Source organism: Haematobia irritans, chromosome 4 (assembly GCF_050003625.1).
Source record: "Haematobia irritans isolate KBUSLIRL chromosome 4, ASM5000362v1, whole genome shotgun sequence".
In the NCBI taxonomy this organism is placed as follows: Eukaryota; Metazoa; Arthropoda; class Insecta; order Diptera; family Muscidae; genus Haematobia; species Haematobia irritans.
In genome coordinates, this window is record NC_134400.1 from 173500344 (window position 1) to 173524106 (window position 23763).

The window sequence follows — 23763 nt, forward strand, 5'->3', positions numbered from 1 at the left end:
AGTAGAAATAACAAATCCATTAACCATATGTTCAACATCTTGGGGTGTTACCATATCGATATTTTTATTCCATCTTTACAATATTTACAATATACCCAAAAACATGCAACACCAATCATTATTCTTCTTTAAAATCAATAAATTTGGTTTGTCCTCCTTTCGCTATTACGGATCCATCAGACTTCTTCTTCAGAACACACTCAATAAATGCCAACTTCTTGCCAGCTCTTACAGTGTTGGCATCGACTTCGATTACATCGCCTTCTTTGGCAGATTTTAGATAACTAACATGCAAATCAACACTAACACCAGGATGGGCACCAGTAGACATTAGAGCATAAGTTGTTATGTTATCCAAAACAGTTGCTGTGTATCCCCCATGCAGTCCTCCGCTAGCATTTAAATGTGATTTTGCAACAGTAAATTCTCCCACACAACGACCGTCACCACCTCCAGTAATTTTGAACTGAAACATATTAAAAACTAAATGAGACAATAGTGTAGATTGCAATTGTGAATCCCAGGGGCAGATTTAATTATAACATGAATATTAATGAGTCTTCGTGCCGATTCATTACCACATTAACTCATTGTTTTTCCCCTCCCACATCTCTCAAATTAACGATATGGCAGCCCGACAGTTGAAGCATCCCTGTTTTACTGTTCATTCATTGCTTTCACGTGTAGTTTATCAAGTTTGTTGTCGTACAAAATGGACTTCAAGCTGAAAAATCCACAATAAATAATATCTTACCGCGTTAGTTATAGCATCATGGCCACCAGTCTTTGCGATATAATCTGCTACAGTTTTTAAAAAATCTACACCTCGCTTTCCCGACATTTTTACTAGCAGCTAGCTCACGATCCCAATTTGTACTAAAGGGCATTTTATATCACCTGGTAAGTTCTCATTTCATTTATCATCTTGAGAATCAGCAAAGAACAACAAATATGCAGCAAAGACAATAAACTTTAGAAGATGGGAAATTGGCTTGCGTCATACCAAATGTTTGTAATTTTTTTTATTTGCATTTTTTTATGAAAAACTTAATTTTTGGAATTGAAGAATGTTAAATTTTGAGCAATAAATTAAAAGTTATATTTTCCCGTTTGTTCGAAGATATTTCCAACTCTTAATTTCTTTTTATTTGCATTTTAATGTGTCGAACCAAACGCGTAAACGACAAGTAAGGACCCAGCGCCGTCAATGGTTTGATGTTCTCAGCAGCCAATTTCCCACAGACAATACATGGGAAATTGGCTGCTGGCGCTAGGTCCCTACTTGTCGTTTACGCAAATGCAAATACAAAACAATGACAAACATGTATGGACCTAGCGCCGTCAATGCAACATATGGCGCAAGCCAATTTCCCATCTTCTAAAGTTATTGTCTTTGCAATTTACAATCTTCTAAAGTATTTTGTCTTTGCTCCACACAAACAGTAAAAAATACTTTCCTTTTGTTTTGATTATCATTTTCAGATAACACGGCAACGATAACGGCATTTATCGATTGCATATGAACTTGTTGTTAGCACAGTGTTGCCACATTTACCATGGAGAGTTTAAAATTGACCCAACTAGCCACCAGCGAATTAAAAATAGAATCCGTTACAGAATTCTGTCTACATTCGTACGATAACAACATCGTATTATGGGGGCATGGGACCGAATTTTATATACTGGAAATGTTGTATTCCGTAGATTTTTTAATTCCATTGCCATTTCGTGTGAGAAATGTCCAAGTGACACAATCAAAGCCACTTACAAATTTAATAAAACCCATAGATTTGGTGAAAATCTATGCAAAATCGAATGCCCTGGAAAGTCAAGAGCTTTCCATGGAACCTTTGTACGTACATGAATGTTCCGTGGAACCTGTCAAAGCCCGAATTTTGCATGCAGAATTGGTCGATAATAACTGCCAACTGTGTTGCATGCTTACCACATATGGAGCATGTGAAATGGCGACACAAAACGATATTTTAACCTACGAATGGAAACCAATGAAGACAAATTTAAGCAAAATGCTTATAACCGAAGTATTTCCTATAAAAAAATCTCCAAGTGATATAAAAACTTTTAAGCAATTTAAAGATTTCATCGACCATTATACAATAACTTATTTCACTTGGTCCAAAAGTCAAGAAATGGACAGTCTGGTGGTATATCTGGGCACTGCCAATGGCTTCATAGTGGTTTTAAAATATCTGCCTCATTTAGAAGAATATAAAGAATTGTTTCGGTACAAAACTCCATTTACTAGAATTGTTTATATTACAGTAAAGGATAATTTATTACTGGTGGGTTCGGGAATGGGAGAGTTAATTCTTTTGAATATAGGTAAAACATCGTTGACCAACTTGAATTATTTATGGAGCAAAAAAGACAGAATGAATTGCCGTAATGCTCTGATAACTTGTTGCGCAAAATGGAAATCCTATTTTGTTGTATTTTGCAAAGGTTCACACATTTTGTGTTATCGTGTAAGTCCAGATGGTCAAGTATTGGCAAATTCAACTTTATATTTAAAAGGCATTAAAATTACAGGTAAGAATTTGTATGTTATACGAACAATCTTGCGTAATATATCTGTTTTGCAGGACTTGCCAGTATCTCCTTCGATGAATTTGCAACCACTAGCATAACAAGTACAATAACATATGTACAAATATCATGTCCTTCGGCAGAAGAAATCCTCTTAGAACCACAGCAAATAGACCATAACATGGATACAACAAACTTACAAATTCTAGGCATTTCTGTTTCAAAATCTCGTAATCTTTGGACATTTCTATTATCACGCAACAAAGATTATACACATCAGTCCAAAATACCACAAAATGCTACATTTTTAACTGTATGTAAAATTAATAAGCTGGACAGTCTGACAAAACTTATCAACATTAATCTGACTACAATGGATGTAGCTCAAGATTTAGTGATAGCGATAAATTTGGATATAATTAATAATCAATCATTGGATAAATATGTAGAATATCTCAATTTGGAACACCTCACTTGTCCGAGAGTATTTAATGATGCCTTTTTGCAAAAATTGCAAATTAAATTGTTAATTGTGCGTTTTATAGCCAAATATCAAAAGTAAGTTGTGAAACATAAAAAAGCTGAGAGCATTTCTAAAAAGACACGATAGGCTGTATTCCAAACATAACCTTGCAATTGTAAATATTTTGCATACCCAATATGTTGGATATTATCGATTGTTTCCATCTTCCACCATCCCTGTCAAATATAATAATACTTAAAAAAATAATACATTAAAAATTTATGTCATGATATTAAAAATCAGGCATTTCTTTGACCGAACTTTCGACCGTTAAAGTCCTGGTCTGAAATTTTGAACATTGAACATGAACATGAAATTTTGAACATGTTGCAATAAAAATTCCCGAATATTATTATAGCATTTTTAATACTGTGTGTATTTGTTGTGCAATTTTTATCAGATTTTATTTTAATTATAATTTAATCACCTTCACAAAACCAATTTCCCGATGTCGTAATTTTGTTACAATTTCGTCAAAATAGACACTTGGGAACAGTAAATTACGAACCGTTTTCTTTGATTCACTCAGCAAATTCAATGAATTATTAACTGTGCACAGCCATGTCGTAATCTTATTGGAAATACTCCTTTAATATTTATACATTTGAATCATAAATTATTTTAATTAAATATTTATCTTTTTGTCTTTTCTCCTCCAGAATGAAATATAAAAGCTATAAACGTTATACGGAGCAAGAATTCTTTTTCATAGAGACAATTGTTCAACTAGTCTATATTATGCTTCGAATTCAATTCTTACAGACAATACGAACACCTGATGTTAAATTATCTGAATTTCAAGAACTTTCGTTGGTCTGTATGCAGACAAAATTTTTTCGTTTACTCAATGCATTGCCAAGTCATACTGACAGTAATGATAACCATTTACGCAATGTAATAGAGCATTTTGTATTAGTTCTTGGAGAAGAGTTTGATAAATGTAAATTTGAAACAGACAAATTCAAATATCAACCAGAAAAATGTGGAATATGCGATGGTCATATCAGTTTAACTTCTTTTGACAAATGTCCGGAAGGTCATGAGATTAAAAGATGTACCGTGTCATATATTCAGGTAAGAGTTGTTGATAAAAAATAATTAGTGATGAAAGCAGGCATACTTCTTGCAAAAGGGAAATAAAAACCACAACGGTTGAGATTTAGATAGAGCCCATATAAATTGACCTACTGATTTTCACAAATGTAGACATTAAGGGTTTTCCTCGGACTCATTTTCATTTTCTGGGATCCCGCAAAAAGAAAAAATAATTTCATATGATGTATATTTTAGACATTTGAAAAAATTAAAAATAACTGTAAAACCAAAACAATACTCTCTAAGACTAAATTTTTTGATAGTAATAAATTATATAAAATATTATGAATAAATACTCCCAGAAATTCTCTCACTTATTTGCCGGAAAGCAGAAGCGGATATAAGGCAAAATACCGAATCCAGGGATCCCTTTCCAGAGTAAAAATACCCCTAATCATGCAAAATAACAACCCTATTGATTAAGAATTGGAAATAGTTCCCATCATCTCAAACATTCGTACAAGGTATTTTCTAAAGTAGATACTATTTTTCTTGATTTATCCAAGGCGTTTGACAAAGTCGATCATGATATATTGCTTGCGAAATTAGCAAGGATTGGATTTCATTCAAAATCATTAAAGTGGATTGGGTCATATTTATTCAGTAGAGTGTACTTGGTGTCTATTGATGGCGTAAACTCTTATAATTATTTTGCGAAATCAGGGGTTCCACAGGGTAGTGTTCTGGGCCCACTATTATTTAATTTGTTCATAAATGATTTGCCTAAGAGCATTTCTTTTTCCAACACTTTGTTATATGCAGATGATTTAAAATTATTCAAGTGCGTCAATAGTTTATTAGATGCTATTCATCTTCAATGTGATTTAAATTCGATTGTGAATTGGTGTAAGATTAATCACTTGTCACTAAATGTTAGAAAATGTTTTTATGTATGTTTTAGTCGTCGTCACTCCCCAATGATATCTGAGTATTATGTTACCGATAATCGTGTTAGGCAAGTTAGTGAGATTTTAGATCTCGGCATTTTTTTCGATTCTAAATTATCATTTAATGCTCATATTGATTACATAATGCCAAAAGCATATGCCCTTTTAGCTTTGATCAGACGACATAGTACAGAGTTTCAAGATCCTTATGTTCGCAAGACTTTGTACACTGCGCTTGTAAGGACAGAGTTAGAATATGCACAAATTGTTTGGAGCCCGTCGTGTAGTACGCATATCAATCGTATTGAACGTCTTCAGAAAAAATTTGTGAAGTTTTGCTTAAGTTCACTTAATTTTACTGAGCCAATTCCACTCTATGAGCATCGATGTAAATTGATACATTTGCCTACATTAAAAGATCGAAGACTTCTGCAATGCATTTAGTCTGTAAGCATTAGTCTGTAAGGAATATTTTCCCTAGACGAAATAAATAAATAAATAAATAAAGTGTTTTGGTGTATATACAACATACTGTGACGACTATATGAATAATACCCCAATTAGGTAACATATCCTTCTAAAATTTGGCTGCGATTAGCATCAATTCAGTTGGGTTCTTATTATGTGTCATTAATTTGGCTCCGCCCGAATTTTTTTAATTATTAATGAGTAACATGATTTATTACAATTGTAAAATTAATGAATGCGGATTTATGCCCATGTTCCCAAATCCACTTCCAGGTGAATGTGAATCAATTCCACGATTTTCGTGTCCTATAATCCACTTTCACCGGAATGAAAGTTGAATTATGTCCAAGATGGGTGTATTTCCGGTTAAAAAAAGTACTCGCGTAAAAAATTTGAAATGTTTTATATTTAATACATGAGTTTTATTAAAACTGCGTCATTTTTAATTAAACAAATAATAAATTATAATAAATCTATTGATTCCACTTATTTTGATTTCCACCTTAGTGAATTTTTGGGTGATTTGTGCAACCCAGTTGGTTACAGAAAAGTTCAAAAAAGGACGTGGAATTAAGAACACCAAATTGTCACGTTCGTGGATTTGACGTGAATAGTGGAATTGAAGTGGATATCGGAACATGGGTGTTAATCATAACATACACAAATACTTTTCTCATTTGTGGCTTAATATATTTAAACTTACTATCTACCTATTGAATGTAGTTACAATTTTGATGTTATTTGAGTTTTTTTCTTTTTTCTCTTTTTAGCTTCCTATGTTCCAAACCAAATACTGTCCGAATTGTTTTGCTCTGGCCAATGACGATACTGTAGATTTGCATGAGTTATTCCCGCCAAATGAAGTAATTAAATGTACTTTTTGTAGATTTTTATTGAAAGCGGATATTGTTTAGCTATTATAGTAATATATATGTAAAGGGTGATTCTTTTGAGGTTAGGATTTTCATGCATTAGTATTTGACAGATCACGTGGGATTTCAGACATGGTGTCAAAGAGAAAGATGCTCAGTATGCTTTGACATTTCATCATGAATAGACTTACTAACGAGCCACAACGTCGAATTTTCAGTGAATGGGCCCTAGAAAAGTTGGCAGAAAATCCGCTTTTTTATCGACAAATTTTGTTCAGCGATGAGGCTCATTTCTGGTTGAATGGCTACGTAAATAAGCAAAATTGCCGCATTTGGAGTGAAGAGCAACCAGAAGCCGTTCAAGAACTGCCCATGCATCCCGAAAAATGCACTGTTTGGTGTGGTTTGTACGCTGGTGGAATCATTGGACCGTATTTTTTCAAAGATGCTGTTGGACGCAACGTTACGGTGAATGGCGATCGCTATCGTTCGATGCTAACAAACTTTTTGTTGCCAAAAATGGAAGAACTGAACTTGGTTGACATGTGGTTTCAACAAGATGGCGCTACATGCCACACAGCTCGCGATTCTATGGCCATTTTGAGGGAAAACTTCGGAGAACAATTCATCTCAAGAAATGGACCGGTAAGTTGGCCACCAAGATCATGCGATTTGACGCCTTTAGACTATTTTTTGTGGGGCTACGTCAAGTCTAAAGTCTACAGAAATAAGCCAGCAACTATTCCAGCTTTGGAAGACAACATTTCCGAAGAAATTCGGGCTATTCCGGCCGAAATGCTCGAAAAAGTTGCCCAAAATTGGACTTTCCGAATGGACCACCTAAGACGCAGCCGCGGTCAACATTTAAATGAAATTATCTTCAAAAAGTAAATGTCATGGACCAATCTAACGTTTCAAATAAAGAACCGATGAGATTTTGCAAATTTTATGCGTTTTTTTTAAAAAAAAAGTTATCAAGCTCTTAACAAATCACCCTTTATATGTTATGTGTACGTGTGATCAGCATTTTTATTTGCTGTAAATACATACAAAATAAATGGATTTTTTATAATTTCGCAAGTATAAAAATGTATTTTCAATATGCTGAAACATAAATCTCGGGATTGTGTTCCATTAGATAGATGTCCTGCTCCAATTGACGTAGTTCATTTTCCAATTTTCCCTTTTTTAACTGTTTGGTATTGGTATCTGTGCATACGGACAGGCTTTGATATATTTTGAACAAATTTCCAAAATTTGTTCTAAGACCCTAGAAAACAGTAAAAAATTAGATAAAATAAATTGTTACATAAATCTACTCCACAATCTCACCCGAAGTATTTCATTTCTTTCGTCTGAAGATAGCTTCTTTATGGTTGGCATATATCTAGAGCAGGCATTTTCTGCTTCAATTTTAGTTTGTTTAGCGCAACGGTCATTCAATTGTTGAAGCATTTTCTTACGAGCATCAATGTAGCATGGAACCTTTCCAAAATTCTTGGAACAAATGTATTGTGGTACCAAACCACTATTTAGTAAATTATGACGATCTCCCTTTGGAGTGTCTATGTATCTAGGTGGAGGTCTTCTTGCCTGGGCCTTTTTAATTAATTCCACATTTAAGGCTACAAAATTAGCTCTGTGCTTGTGGTCCGAATGTGTATGAGGTCCTGCGCTCATATGCTGATGATGATGAAAATGTGGTACTGGTGGGATTTCCCTCTTAGGGGGACATTGATGCTCTTTTAAACGCTGCCACTTTACTCCTTGATTTTTTCTTAAAAAATTGCATGGTAATTCCACCGGAGTTATGGCATAGCCCATGGTTTGATGGCTATTTTTGGCTGAACTTGTTAAAAGTTTCCTATGATCGGGCATTTCAATGACATGTTTGGATTTTTTTTCTTCTCGAACCATTTCTTTAAATTTCGAATTATACTTCAAGCGTTGACGGCGAGATTTATGAAAATCTTCCTCATTATCCACATCGAAAATATTTTCATCGTGATATGTTATATAAACGAGTGACATGATAGTAGATGTAATATTAACGTTTCCAAATTTTAAATGTTCACTTAAAAATGGTTATTTGAAAATATGTATTCCTTTGGCATTTATCTATCACATAACAAAAAACTATTGGCTACACATTAATGGGTTTACATGTTGCCAATAGAGTTATTTGTTTGAAGGTGGTTTGGTAACCATAACATCCGTGTATGTTAATATGATGGGAGTGCATTCTGAACAAGAAAGAAATATTTGTACCTGTTCTGGTACACACATGTATCGCTTTCGTGTGGTCTCACACATAAGGGGTGTCCTGACCAACACTTTTTGCACCGTCACAGACCTGAAAAATGTACACCAACATTTTTTCTGTGTGGGCCAAGTGTACAGCTATCTAGTGAGTTTTTAACTCAAATATGAAACTTTAAGGTGTTTTGCATATATTTTACACATTTTATTAAGCAAAATTACTTCATTACAATTACTTCATTACGAAATACAATTTGAAAAAATATCTAAATTTTTTAACAAAAATTTCTTCTGACTGGTCTATATGTTTAGGTGTTATTTTTATTTTTTACTCCAGTCTACCGTAACCCAAATCATCAAATAAATCTAGTTTATAGTTTTTAAATGCAAAAAAAAAAAATTACAGAAAAAATTAGATGTTTACAATTTTCGATCAGAACCACACAAAATTTTCCTCACGTATGAGTCAGAACAACTATCTTTTGAGAGGTGTGATGAATTATACCCACGCCCTCCTCACATATAGAAATCTTGAGGCTATCGAGGACATAGGTAATTAACGTTATACCTATCTCTTAATTGTGAAATAAACATACGATAATTTGTTTCAAAAAATCACAATTTTCTTTGAATAACAAAATAACGCGTCTAACTTTTCCTTAACTAATTCCCCAATGTAAAGAAGTCAATATTTTATTGATAATTTTTATTATAAATTTTTGTCTATTACATAGAACACATAATGCGAATCCTATTCGACGTTTTATTTAAATCAATATTTAATTATGGTAAAAATAATAACAAAAGCATTTTATTATACAACAAATAAATATGGCCCTTTGCAATGAATAGAGATGAAATTGTCTGCCATAATTGTACACTCTCTATAATAAGATACACATGGATTTTGAAGCATACTGTACCCAATTTCTAAACAGATTCAATATTCCACAACTTTATATAAATAAGTTTTTGTAATTACTATATAATTTTTCCCATGCATAAAAATTATGTATATAATAGGTATGTATAAAATAAATGCGCTCTATTAGCACTATACTTTTACAATAAATTGGTTATATGCCACTTTTTACAAAAAAAAAAAAAAAAAATAGTATTAACTTAACCTATATGGTATTTGTTTACATGTTCAAAATTGTTGTTGTACTCGTTGTTTTGCATAAAAAATTCTACACATCATATTAAAATTATTCGAAGCATGTGTAGCTACTTTTTAATATTTTTGTTTTTTATTTTGATACTGCTTTTGTATGCTACGTAATTATTATTATTATTGTTATTTTGTATTTCCTTTTTTTCATATTAAAATACTTCTACTTGTGTATTTTAATTTTAACGAGAATCGCCGTATATTTTAGTTGATTTCGCAATTAGGCACGTAATATTTAAATTTATGTTCTCTATCTCTGAAATTATTTGCCGTTCCAATACCATCGCAATATCAATAAGAATTTCTTTAGCAAAAAAGATGTCACATAATATAGAATTATTCCATGGTTTATATATAGCACAGGTCATATAGCAAATTTCTTGATTTTATTTATTTCCTTAAATGGAAGACTTTCGTGTGGTCTCCCAAAATTCAGACAATTTCCATCATAAACGTAATGTCGAGATATAATGCACAATAATAAGCAAATTTATTTTATCTAAATACTAAGGAGTGTATAAAAATAAAACCACGCTTTTTTATTTTAACAAATTTATATTTTTAATTTAAAATTTTGGGGTTCAGATTCAACAATTAGTATTTTTGGAAAAAAAAAATTGTGTTTTAAGGTGGGTACTAATGTTTGCTTTATGGGCCGAAAATCAGCTATTTTCACAGTTACTTTTTGGAATCAATTAATTTCAAGGACAGAATCAAGGCAGCTGCTAACAAGTTTGTCATTACTTTAAAATGGCAGAAAAGTGCCGAAAAAATGGCCCTCACAATTGATGGTGAGAATTTCTTCAATTATCCTTGCGAACCGTAACATATTTCCTCATATTTCGAAGCAAATATGGATAAATTTCCAGATATCCTTTGTATTACATTCCCACTTCTTGAACAATATTTCGATTCCACTGACAATAAAAGTGGCAATATTGCAGCTGCTATTGTTGTTTTAGTAATACCGAGAGCACCACAGTCTAACACAAGTTTGCATACGGTTAAATAATTTATATTTTCATTAAATAATCAAATTTTAAAAAATATGCATATATATCCTTTCGTTTTAGTAAATTAATTTGAAAATCAAAGTAGTTGTTAATTTTCAAGATTTTTTTTTTTGGTATGGGTTATAAACAACAAGAAATATGTTTAGTTAAGAGGTAAAAAACTCAAGGGTATGTAAACTTTATGAGGCTGTGTACCTTAATATGCCTTGAACAAAATGTTGGACAATCAATTTATTGGAAGTTTTACCATCAGAATTTTGACAAGCATTTATAAAAATATAATTGTCTTCATATATGTACATATGTTATTGCACTTTAATTTTGAATTGTGGTATAAAATCCGAACATAGTACCCAACTTTCGACTTAGTTACTAAAGGGTGATTTGTTAAGAGCTTGATAACTTTTTTAAAAAAAAAAAACGCATAAAATTTGCAAAATCTCATCGGTTCTTTATTTGAAACGTTAGATTGGTCCATGACATTTACTTTTTGAAGATAATTTCATTTAAATGTTGACCGCGGCTGCGTCTTAGGTGGTCCATTCGGAAAGTCCAATTTTGGGCAACTTTTTCGAGCATTTCGGCCGGAATAGCCCGAATTTCTTCGGAAATGTTGTCTTCCAAAGCTGGAATAGTTGCTGGCTTATTTCTGTAGACTTTAGACTTGACGTAGCCCCACAAAAAATAGTCTAAAGGCGTCAAATCGCATGATCTTGGTGGCCAACTTACCGGTCCATTTCTTGAGATGAATTGTTCTCCGAAGTTTTCCCTCAAAATGGCCATAGAACCGCGAGCTGTGTGGCATGTAGCGCCATCTTGTTGAAACCACATGTCAACCAAGTTCAGTTCTTCCATTTTTGGCAACAAAAAGTTTGTTAGCATCGAACGATAGCGATTGCCATTCACCGTAACGTTGCGTCCAACAGCATCTTTGAAAAAATACGGTCCAATGATTCCACCAGCGTACAAACCACACCAAACAGTGCATTTTTCGGGATGCATGGGCAGTTCTTGAACGGCTTCTGGTTGCTCTTCACTCCAAATGCGGCAATTTTGCTTATTTACGTAGCCATTCAACCAGAAATGAGCCTCATCGCTGAACAAAATTTGTCGATAAACACATTTCGAACCGAACACTGATTTTGGTAATAAAATTCAATGATTTGCAAGCGTTGCTCGTTAGTAAGTCTATTCATGATGAAATGTCAAAGCATACTGAGCATCTTTCTCTTTGACACCATGTCTGAAATCCCACGTGATCTGTCAAATACTAATGCATGAAAATCCTAACCTCAAAAGAATCACCCTTTAGTATGAGGAAAACGATTCGTTTTAGAATGAGAAACCAATCCATTACTGAACGAATCTATTTTAATCTCAATTAATAGAAATGGTTTCTTTACAGCTCAGGTCTAACAGTGTAATCTTCAAATACGACTAAACAACATTTTATTTTTTGAAAGTCGAATAGTCGTCGTTTTTCAAAATCCCCAATACTAGCATTCATGAAACATTAGTCTTGTCCTTAGTAAAACCTTCGTCGGTAAAATTCAGTATTCAAGGATTTAGATTTATATTCCTTTTGATTTTTTTAGATTGTGTATTGTGTGTTTTTGATTATGAGCATTCGAACATTATTGAAGAATATGAATGATATATAAAACGGTTCTTCTGTGACTATGACGATGGTTTATGACATAAATATGCTGATTGCTTTTTGATCATTTCGCACTTGTAATTAAAAATATACTTCTTTATATACTAAAAGATTATGTTATATTACCGTAAGATTTTACTTATTAATATTAACACCTTCATTTTGAGTCTCTCTTTCCTCGCGAATTCGTTTAAAGGCCTCAGTTTTAACAAAGTCAACTGAATTATAAACTACTGTACTTTTCACTGGAACCCTGGCTGGATCAGCTGCTAAAGCCAAACGATTTATATTTGAATTGCCCATAGCGCTGGCATTTAAGCTTTGGCGGTTAATAGCTGGTGCATTGGCCACATCTAAATCGAAATATTGCAATTTGTGTTCATTTTTTGCTGGCAATTGTAAATGGTGTGCAGACGAAGTTCCTGCCGTTGACAAATGATGCATTGTTGCATTAGCTGAAGCTGTCCGTTGATGTTGTATAACAAATCCGCTGCCAGTATTCAATGTGCTGTTAACAATTTTTGGTGTAGAGCACTGTGAAGAAGTCGTCGAGTGGTTTAAAGCATAATTCGGCCTTGGTTGGCGTGGTAATGTTCTCGTCTCCATTGCATGGGTTACTGCCAGTTCTTGTTCATTAGGTAAAACCATTGATAGCGGGGCCCCGGTAGTGCGGCGAGTATTGTTGCCTAAAGTATTCGAATTGCCAATCTAAAAAACAAAATTTACATCGTTATTAAACTAGGCACGATTTCTTCTCAAAATTGTTAATTTCTATATGTAATTTGATTGAAAAAGGCGACTTATAGCGCACAACAGAATGAAACCTAAAATAAATCTCAACTTTCATTAGTGGAAACCAAAATTGCAAATTGCAAGTTAGTTTTCACATGTGAATAACGAAGTTAGTACCGAAATTTAAAAATTCCCTTTATCAACTTTGTCCAAAAACCTCGATTACAACAATAATTAATTATTTACCTTTTTGAAAGAATATATCGTATATTCTTTTATGGTTATTTTTACAAATTTAAATCCTTAGAAATTCACACTCTTCCTCTTACCTTATAAGCATTGGGTTTGTTTTTACGATCCACGGAAGGTGGTTTTTGTGGTACGACATTCTCTGCAGTTCCAACACTACCACCACCACCCATTGGTCCCGTTGGTGCTGGACTTTGAATTTGTGTCGATTGCAAACGACTTGCTAAATTATCCAATTGGGCTGTTATTTGGGGCGGCTTTGCTGGTAACTCTTCAGGTGGTTTATCTGCCTCGACACTCAATTTTGGTTTCAATTTGCGATTTACAGGTGGCACATTTGTTTGCTCTATGAAGTCATATCGAAATACGGTTCCCTCTACTACTTTACTGGGGGCAGCATTTGTATAACAATGCGGTCTTGGTAGAGTTCGAACATTTGAAGACAATTGTGAAATCACCGATGCCGGAGAACTGGGAACGGTATCCGCACCGGCCATTAAATTGGGTGTTGATGCTGCGATAGGATTTGCTTCGGGACTTGTTATTTTTTCCAAAAGATTAGCCATATTATAATACGGCAATTGATGTGATCTTGGAATATCATAGCTTTCATCCACCACAGAGCGGGCATCCCGAGGTCCTATAATAGCAGGTGATGTGTTTTCTGTATCAGAAAATTGCGGCATCTCCCGAGTAGATCTACAACAAACGAAAATCGAGTATTTATTAAAATAAAGATAAAATATAAAGTATACTCTATAGAAATATACTCACTTTTCATTGTCCTTAAAGTCTAATATTAAATTATTTTTATTTTTCAATACTTTAGCTAATTTTTCCAAGCATTCGTTGGAATTATGGGCACTACTATTTGTAGCATTTTTCAACTCTTTAGTAGCGTCGTCAGGTAATTTCGAAAATCGTTGTGAGTATGTTAATACAAATGATTCATTTTCCACCGAACTATCGGATGGTCTAGTATTGCGATCTACAATAGAACAATAGAAATAGCGTTTATTGAACATTTCACATAGAATGTATGCCGGATGAGTATCTAGCAACCTACCCATATGTTCTCTTAATGGCATAGGATGTGTCCATTCGTCATCGTCTGTGAAAACGCTCTCGGAATCCGAATCAGATTTATGGTTGCGACTCTTGGCAATATTAACAGGTTGTTGCTGAAAATAACAAATACCATTAAATATATACAGATATTGCATATGATTCGATCGAGGCTCTTGCAAACTTGGATTTGGAATCTAAAAACAATTTTAGAACTAATTTTTTGAACAATTATGTATGGCAATTGACTGAAATGAGTATCAAACTTTTTTCCAGCATCGTTTTCGAAATATCTGGATACCGTTTTTGGAAAATAATCCTATTGTGAGGATATATTGCCAATATGAGCTAAAAATATTTGCAGGTTTGACTGTGACGACGATTTCTTTTTTGATTTCTGTAAAATATTTGCCAGTGTGACCGTAAGAGATATGGACATGAACTGATATCGTTGTATGTATTTTGTATCTGGTCAAGTACTAGGAAATAATATTTTATGGCAATACATTTCATCATTCTACTACTACTTTATTCCTAATTACTGCTTTCACGTACTCTTGAAGTTGTTTTTAATATGAGCTATAGACAGAGTATTCATACAGTACAAAATCTTCATGTCATCTTCCTTAATCTCTGTAAGGCAATCGGCTATATTCCCTATTAGTAAAAGAATATTCCCGATTATAGTTCAGAAAGATTAAATGATATCACTTGGACATGTTTATTTTATCTTTCTTCTCTACCAATGATCATCAAATTGGAAGGAACTAAATTCACAAATAATCGGTTTAGTGTACCCTTGGCACCAATACATATTGCTAAAGGACATGGGTACTGGAAACATTACTGGGTGAGCGAAACATCGCTATCTCTTTCACTCTATTTAGTCTAGTTATTGATCTCATCTTTACTTGTGGTATGGTCACACTAGGGAAATATTTAACCGAAATGAGTGTCAAACTTTTATCCAGGAGCATTTTCGAAATATCTGGATGCAGTGTTTGGAAATCATTCCTATCGTAATGTTATGTATCCAATATGAGCTAAAAATTCGGTTTTGATTTCTGTCAAATATTTGTCTAGTGTGACCATACCTTTAGCCGCATTATTTTTTATCATGTCAGTTGAAGGATTTTAGTCTCATTTATAATGTACTCGCCATTTAGAATGTGGGCGATATAATTTTTTATGTTTTTTTAAATAAACTCCTAAATTTCCGATTTTCAGATCTATTCCGAATAACGACTATAACCATAGTACGTTTGGGAAGATGAAAGTGATTACGAATTCCCTATACCACCTCATTTAGACCATCATTTGTTTTGAAACAACTACTACGAAACTTACCGTTCCACAATTGGTTATTTTCGGTGAATACGACTGATCATTGGTTAAATTCAAACCAATATTATTATGACTACGCGGTGTATCATAAAACTTTGGATCCAAATTATTTAATGGCGTCGATGGATGGTTATTACTCTCCAACTAGAGATAAAAATAAACAGAAAAATCAAGACTAAAGAAAAATCAAGTAACTAAAGAAAACAATTACAAAAACTTACCAAAAACTTGGGACTTCCCGAATAACATTCACTTATGGGAATATAAGGTCCAGAGGCTGTACTTAAAGCTGGAGATGGTTGTACACTATGCTGTTGCGTTTCCGGCAAAGGCGTATTATTTAGCACCAAATTTTCGGGAATCTTGCGAACAACCCCATTTGAACTAACGGCCATACGTGATGAGTCCTGAAATACAGCCGTATTGAGATATAATGCCGAGGATCCAGACCCAGTTAACTGCTGTGTGTTTTGTTGTTGCTGCTGAGTGCGTTTTTGTTGCATATTGACTACATTTGCTAATTGTTGTTTATCGAATTGCGCATCACACAATAATGTTTCACGATTCGAATAATCAGTGTTTACATAGGCCCTACTGCTCTCATCGGCACTTTGCTGATATGAAGTGGATGATGTTGATGCATTACACTGATGGCTAGAGGAGATACCGGCTGCTGCCGTTGAGGCCGCAGTTGTAGGTTGATGCTCTACCACATTAGTCGTTCTTCGTAGAATGTCATTGGTAAAACTCTGACGAGTATTGTTACCACCAGTGTTTGTACCACTCGATGAATTAATTGTGGTGGTTGTTGTATCATTGGATGAATTCGTATGTATTGTAGCAGCTAAATTTTGGACACGATTTTCATCTGAGCCATAGAATAAAATAATAAAAAAAAAAAACTTTTTTATGCCTAAAAATGTTCTAGTTAAATATTCTAATTGGGAGTGAGGGGATTACCTTGTGATTGCTTCGTGTCATGCAAGTGGCACACCTGACAAATACAATTTACCCAATCACGCATATCAGCTTCCGTATCCGCTGCCAAATAGTATGTACGTTTCGGTGTTTTAATATCAAACATAAATTGAAATTTTTGTTTGCGATTTTCCAATCGCAGTCCACAATCCACCTGCTCACATTGATCCAAATCAATAACACCCTTCAGTTTGCGACATTTACGGTCAGCATAGTATTCGAGGCAAAATTGCTCAGGTATCTCTCCTTGTTTCAATGTAAACCAACGCCGACGCCAGCGCTATTGCAAAAAGAAGTGAAGAACATTTGCAAACAATTAACACAATGCCGTTTCATGTTACTTTCGGAAGAGCGATTATGGTGAATAAATAAAAAGTGGATGAAATATTATATATACCTGGTATAATTATGCATGACCATTAGTATTAATAAGAAAATCAATAAACTCTACTAAAGCTAATTGAGAATATACGAACAATGGGCGAGTACATTGTTATTACCTATGATAAACATAGTAAATAATTAATGAATGAACAAAAAGATAAAATGTTTGAATAATCCGAGATGTTGTAAAGTACAAGGACAAAATATTTATTTCTTCAATCCCGAAAATAATAGATTCAATTAAATTTCTTCAATCACGAAAATGATAGCATCAATCACCAACGTCAAAAAAACAATTGATACATAACAAAATTATTGATAAATTAATAATTGTTTTAATTAAATTATATTTTTTCTGTTTAAATTTTTAACCTAAGTTTACGCTGGGATTTAACGCATACAATGGGGAGCCACCGTGGTGCAATGGTTAGCATGCCCGCCTTGCATACACAAGGTCTTGGGTTCGATTCCTGCTTCGACCGAACACCAAAAAGTTTTTCAGCGGTGGATTATCCCACCTCAGTAATGCTGGTGACATTTCTGAGGGTTTCAAAGCTTCTCTAAGTGGTTTCACTGTAATGTGGTACGCCGTTCGGACTCGGCTATAAAAAGGAGGTCCCTTGTCATTGATCTTAACATGGAATCGGGCAGCACTCAGTGATAAGAGAGAAGTTCACCAATGTGGTATCACAATCGACTGAATAGTCTAAGTGAGCCTTATACATCGGGCTGCCACCTAACCTAACCTAACGCATACAAGTGCAATGTATACCCCAAAGCGTCCATTAGTGTATTTATCTACTACTAGATAAAATGACAAAAAAAAATATTTGTCGAAAGCCGACTCTTTTCTTACTAACATTGTCCATATAGCTCTATAACACAAACCAGAAGCATATACAGTAACCATGCTTATAAATTTCCAATTTAACTTTGTGAACCGTACCATTTGAACCGATCTTTTTAGGTGATTATATATCAGATATTCACCTTTATATACTATTTCACGTTCGTAGAAAAAATCTTCATATAGACGATATTTGGTTCATCTTTTTATAGTAGTATCTTGGGATGCCTAATTGAAATCAATCGCTGTGAATAATCCTTAAAAGTGGGGAGGTCCTACTTTTAACCAGCAGCGCCTGTAGTGGAGAATAGTGACGAAACTCAACCAATACCCATTCCTTTTCATTCGTTAATTAAAACAGCTGTTAATATAAATACGAATAAAATAAGGAGTGATGCATAGACAGGATAGAGTTTGGAAATTCGTCTCAAATCATGAGGCATCCTTTCGGGTAACCTACAAACCAAAAAGACGCCATACCAACTTCAATCTGGATTCATCTAGTAGAGATAGTTCGCTTCCTCGAACCGGATACTTAGTGTAAATGTTTTGTCTGTTAATTTCTTCTCTTGTATGTATTTACAGTGACACATATAAGTATTGGCACACCAAACAATTTATTTATTTATTTAAAATTTGTTAATAATAGTGACCTGGATACGTGTCATTGTATTTCATTTGTGTATTTTCATTTTTAATGACGTGTATTTTCCACATTGCAGTGAAACCACTTGAAACACTCAGAAATGTCACCAGCATTACTGAGGTGGGATAATCCAACGTTGAAAAACTTTTTGGTGTTCGGTCGAAGCAGGAATCGAACCCATGACCTTGTATATGCAAGCCGGGCATTCTAATAGAGGTAGATATAACGTTAACGTATAAATGGAATCGAAGTATAGAAAATAATAGGAAAACCCCATAAAATGCATATTGTTTTCCTGCCTAATTTGAAACTGTAGTACTGCAAGTACTTTTTATATAGTAGACCGGCGAGTATTGCAAGTGGGGTATATGAACCATAGTTAAATATAGCTTCCGATGACCATATTAAAGTTCTTAACTATTCTAAAGGCTCTTCCCATACAATACAAACTATTGGATTAGAAACATTATTCGGTAGGAACACTAGTAATTCCCTTAATTGGTTCAAAACTTAATCAGTTTAAGCCATCTTGGACCACACATTGATAAACGTAAAAACAGGAAAAACATAAATGGTAATAAAATTAAAAAAAAAAATGTTAGTAGACAAACGTGAATATAATATTTTTAGCCATCCCAAAGCATATTTCTTCCCTAAACACCGCATGTAGAGATATTGATGATGAATTAATTTTCTTTCGAAAGAGATTCTATTAAATATTAGTATTATGAGAGTCTTTAAACCATACTATTGACCGGCTTCTTGAGAGTCCAGGGTACGGATTTTCACCCTAAGCGCATAGAATTGGGTACGTGAAGCTATTAAAAATTCTCAAATAACCCCAGAATATTGGAACATGTAGGTTCAAAAGTAAAATTTCTTTGAATTTTTCACTCTATTGATCAATATTAACCCTTTCACTACTGATGTCCACTTAGAAGGACATTCGAAAAAGACACCAAATTCTATTTTCCCGCTTAGTTTCGATTTATTTCTCGATGTTATTTTAAAGTAGAGGCTTTCATCTAAATAAGCTATAAATATTGTCCATATTGGTGAGGTCTAAAATACATTTTTATAAACTTCTTTAAAAAGAAACGAAAAATACGAATATTTGAGACAATTTTTGTACTGTATGTTTCTAGTAAATGGACATTTATACAAAAACTATAGCTGATATTTTTACGGTTTCTTTTTTGTATTTTTTCTCACACTTTGAAAGATATTATAGGCCAAATAATGCTTATTTTCGTAAGGCCATTTGGTCACAATTCAAGAATCAAGTTTTCAGAACAAGCTCATATAGCTCTTGAAGTAATTCGAGGTAGGTTTTCAAAATGACAATTTTTGTTCTACATGCTGTTAGTACAAGTAAATAAAGAAGAAAAATAAAAGTTTTTATCATTAGGTTTATTTCGGTAGTGAAAGGGTTAAACCATAACATTGACCGGCTTCTTGAGAGTCCAGGGTACGGATTTTCAACCTAAGCCCATAGAATTTGGTACGTGAAGCTATTATAAATTATCAAGCAACTCCAGAATATTCAAAAAGGTTCAAAAGTAAAATTTCTTTGAATTTGGGAGCCACCGTGGTGCAATGGTTAGCATGCCCGCCTTGTAAGTTCACCAATGTGGTATCACAATGGACTGAATAGTCTAAGTGAGCCTGATACATCGGGCTGCCACATAACCTAACCTAACCTAACCTTGTATACACAGGGACGAGGGTTCGATTCCTGCTTCGACCGAACACCAAAAAGTTTTTCAGCGGTGGATTATCCCACCTCAGTAATGCTGGTGACATTTCTGAGGGTTTTAAAGCTTCTCTAAGTGGTTTCACTGCAATGTGGAACGCCGTTCGGACTCGGCTATAAAAAGGAGGTCCCTTGCCATTGAGCTTAACATTGAATAGGGCAGCACTCAGTGATAACTTCTCTCTTATCACCAATGTGGTATCACAATGGACTGAATAGTCTAAGTGAGCCTGATACATAGGGCTGCCACCTAACCTAACCTAACCTAACCTTTGAATTTGTCACTCTATTGGTCTTTATTAAATATATATTTCATTCTATTGTCTTCTTCCACACATACGGTTATGCTTCCAAACAGGGTGTGTAAGTATTAACACATGTTGGATGCCACCACTAATCGTCACAACGGGAGAAAGTGATAAAAGTAATATGACAAACATTTGTTGATAATGTTATCAATAAAAAAATATTAACAGCAATTTGCTAATTAGTTGGTAATTGCGGGATGCATTGTAAATAATTCATAAGTCTATACTTGCGTTGCCTACAAAGATAGTCCCCATAGGGGAGACCTCATTCGATTGCGATTAATTTTTGTATTAAATCAATGGGGGCCAAATTAGAAAAAAAAAACAAAGGGTGGGACACCAATTTGTAGGTCAACCCAAGCTTGAAGAGGCAGGAGGTGTGAGTAAGCTAACGTTTTCGCTTGTTCTCCCGACACCCATAGCGCTACCAGCTCTCACTTGCCCAAAATTGCATGAAGAAAATGATACCTGCGATCCTTTAAAGTCTCTTTTCTTTTAAATATCTCGTGCGTTATGGTCACACTAGGCTAATATTGGACCAAATGAACTTTTTCCAGGAGCGTTAGGGCAATATCTGAATACCGTTTTGTTTGTTGGTTTAACTATGGCGACGAATGCTTTTTAGTTTCTGTCAAATATTTGTCTAGTGTGACCATACTGTAAGAGAGGATTCCCGCTTTTGGATGGCCTCGTTAGTCAAAACGACTCCGTCACCTGTTTACTTGATCTGAAGTAAAATATGATCACAACTTCCCTGGCTGTTTATAGTAGATATTGTTTGTAGGAACTTTTTTTATATGCAACCCATAGCGGCGGATATTTATGATGTGGGACGGCCGAAAGATACTGATTTTGCCGTATGGATAATAGCTGTATTTACATAATTATATGTACATATATCTAAAGTTAATAAAGTAAATAGCGATCTAGTTGTGAGAAACAATCAATGAATGTATAATTGTTAATGAAGAAAACATATGAGTCACAATATTTTAGTTGTAATAAAATGAGTAAATGGTTTCATTCATTAAATAGCGAATGTTGAATGTTTATAAAACAAAACAAAGAAACAAACTGGAATCAACACATCGTCAATGGTGGGACTGTGATGATTTGATGATTAAATATGCAAACACTCGCTTAAAAACAATTATCATAATATGCAAATAATTGCTATAGCCCATAAATGAATTCGGCCATAGGAGGGGATGCAGCAATGGGGGGAATTGTAACTTGCTGTCGCACAGAGGTCGAATTGTTGGTTGCAATGAGTCAGTTAAGCCCAGTAAATTTCTTTTGAATTTCTCATTTCATTCCTTTGCCGACCCCACCATGCTCCGCTTAGACTATGTACACACCAGTGTTGCCAGTTTTTCACGTTTCGAGGATTATTTAAAGGGTAACATTTCGCTTGGTAACATTATAAAGTGGAACAATTCTCAACTCAATTCGCAACATTTTTGACACAAATTTTGAAAAAAATACAGGAAGCCAAGTTCCTAAATATAACAAAATGCTTCTGTTCAAAGGGCATTTTCAATGTTTTTAAGAACAAAATAAGAAGTCGTATGTAATTTCAAAAGCTGAAAGAATTTTATGTTTTAAATATTCATGATACATCTACAAGTGAAACGATCCAATTATTTACTTCCAACTGCAACTTCAGATGATTTAGAAATTCTGGACTCTTTTGATGAATAATAGTATAAGCATATATTTACTGAATTTTATTTTAATTTTTTCTACTTTATAAACCTAATTTTCACTTATATAAAAATCTAGAACAATTCAGAGGTTTTTTCTTAATAGTTGTAGGGAAGGTTCAAAAATGACTTGGCAACACCGGTACAAACACTAAAACTTTTACTTGTTATTGTCAATTTTTTTTATTTTGTCTTTCCAATCTTAGTTTTATTTAAGATGTCCTCCTCGAAGTCGCGTCTTAAAAAATATGCTTCACACATAAAGCACTACATCTAATAAACCGTACAACAGCAACAAAATTATAATAGCAAAATAAATCTAAGAATTTCCTTCTCCCTTACTTACCGCACGCCATATACGCTTCGTGGGCGGCGATTTGATCAGCCAACCCTCGTAGTAAATTTCTTTGTTCATGTCGATTATTTTCGTATGTTTCCACAATTTTAAATCAATTTTGCCGTCCTTTTTGTTATGGACTTAAGCTTAGAAAAACACAAACACAATAATTAATCCAAACAACGGCGGCCACAACGCGCAATAGATAAAAGAACACAATATAATTTTTTGGTAAATGGTGATATCTCCACCCAAACTTTGTATGGGTCGTCTCGTGTATGTGTATGCGTATTTTCCTACTTTTGGTTTCGTGTCACAGGAAATTCAATCTACTCTTTTTCCTATATCTTCTTGTATATTCTCGAAGATATGCCAATGAAGTCGCGATTGTTATTAGACGCGTCAAAATGGTAATATTGTGCCCACATTCCGAATATTTTATTAATTTTCTTTGAATTAAAATAAAAACGAAACAAGTGTATAGATGATAAAATTATTCTGGACAACACGACAAATAACAAAACAGAGTAGCTCCAACCCGTAGATTGAAAACTACAATAGCACAAAGTACAGAGATGGTTTTTATTCTGTTCGATCTAACCAAGCCAACAAATCAGTGCCAACATGTGCTTTTTAAATGCTGATAGTGTTATCATTCCATACTTTTCAAAATACGATTTCATCACCATCATGGCATTTTAATGCGCCGTCCAGATTATAAGACAATTCCTAAATAATGGCGTTTTCTTTTCTTGTATAAAATGCGCACTTTTTTTGCATTTTGCCCGGAAAATGTACTTTTTAGGTTCTTTTCTAAAAAAAAACATTCAAAAGTGCGAAAAGGCTTCGAATTCTTTTGTTAAAATAGCGCCACGCATAGAGGCAAAGTGCGGGCATTTTCAGCACCGCCGACAAACGAGAGTGC

General features: G+C 34.0%; 4 protein-coding genes across 4 annotated transcripts; 1 reads left to right on the top strand and 3 right to left on the bottom strand.

The window, feature by feature from the left end:
• Positions 1-19: 19 nt before the first annotated feature.
• On the bottom strand, positions 20-893 carry LOC142234880 (acyl-coenzyme A thioesterase 13-like). The gene is made up of 2 exons (XM_075306089.1): positions 755-893; positions 20-466 (listed from the first exon to the last, which is right to left on the bottom strand). The coding sequence occupies exons 1-2, from the start codon at positions 839-841 to the stop codon at positions 119-121; spliced, it is 435 nt and encodes a 144-aa protein (XP_075162204.1). The 5' UTR covers positions 842-893; the 3' UTR covers positions 20-118.
• LOC142234877 (uncharacterized) lies at positions 762-7481 on the top strand. The gene is made up of 6 exons (XM_075306084.1): positions 762-900; positions 1483-2550; positions 2604-3105; positions 3730-4144; positions 6291-6454; positions 7391-7481. Exons 2-5 carry the CDS (start codon positions 1557-1559, stop codon positions 6432-6434), a joined length of 2055 nt encoding a protein of 684 aa, XP_075162199.1. The 5' UTR covers positions 762-900; positions 1483-1556; the 3' UTR covers positions 6435-6454; positions 7391-7481.
• Positions 7482-7488: 7 nt separating this feature from the next.
• On the bottom strand, positions 7489-8532 carry LOC142234879 (enkurin). The gene is made up of 2 exons (XM_075306088.1): positions 7725-8532; positions 7489-7662 (listed from the first exon to the last, which is right to left on the bottom strand). Exons 1-2 carry the CDS (start codon positions 8421-8423, stop codon positions 7489-7491), a joined length of 873 nt encoding a protein of 290 aa, XP_075162203.1. The 5' UTR covers positions 8424-8532.
• Positions 8533-9342: 810 nt separating this feature from the next.
• Positions 9343-23380, bottom strand: dos (daughter of sevenless). Its single transcript, XM_075303525.1, has 8 exons — positions 22848-23380; positions 16843-17140; positions 16104-16750; positions 15886-16026; positions 14540-14654; positions 14248-14461; positions 13554-14172; positions 9343-13200 (listed from the first exon to the last, which is right to left on the bottom strand). The coding sequence occupies exons 1-8, from the start codon at positions 22914-22916 to the stop codon at positions 12628-12630; spliced, it is 2676 nt and encodes an 891-aa protein (XP_075159640.1). The 5' UTR covers positions 22917-23380; the 3' UTR covers positions 9343-12627.
• Between the last annotated feature and the right edge of the window lie 383 nt (positions 23381-23763).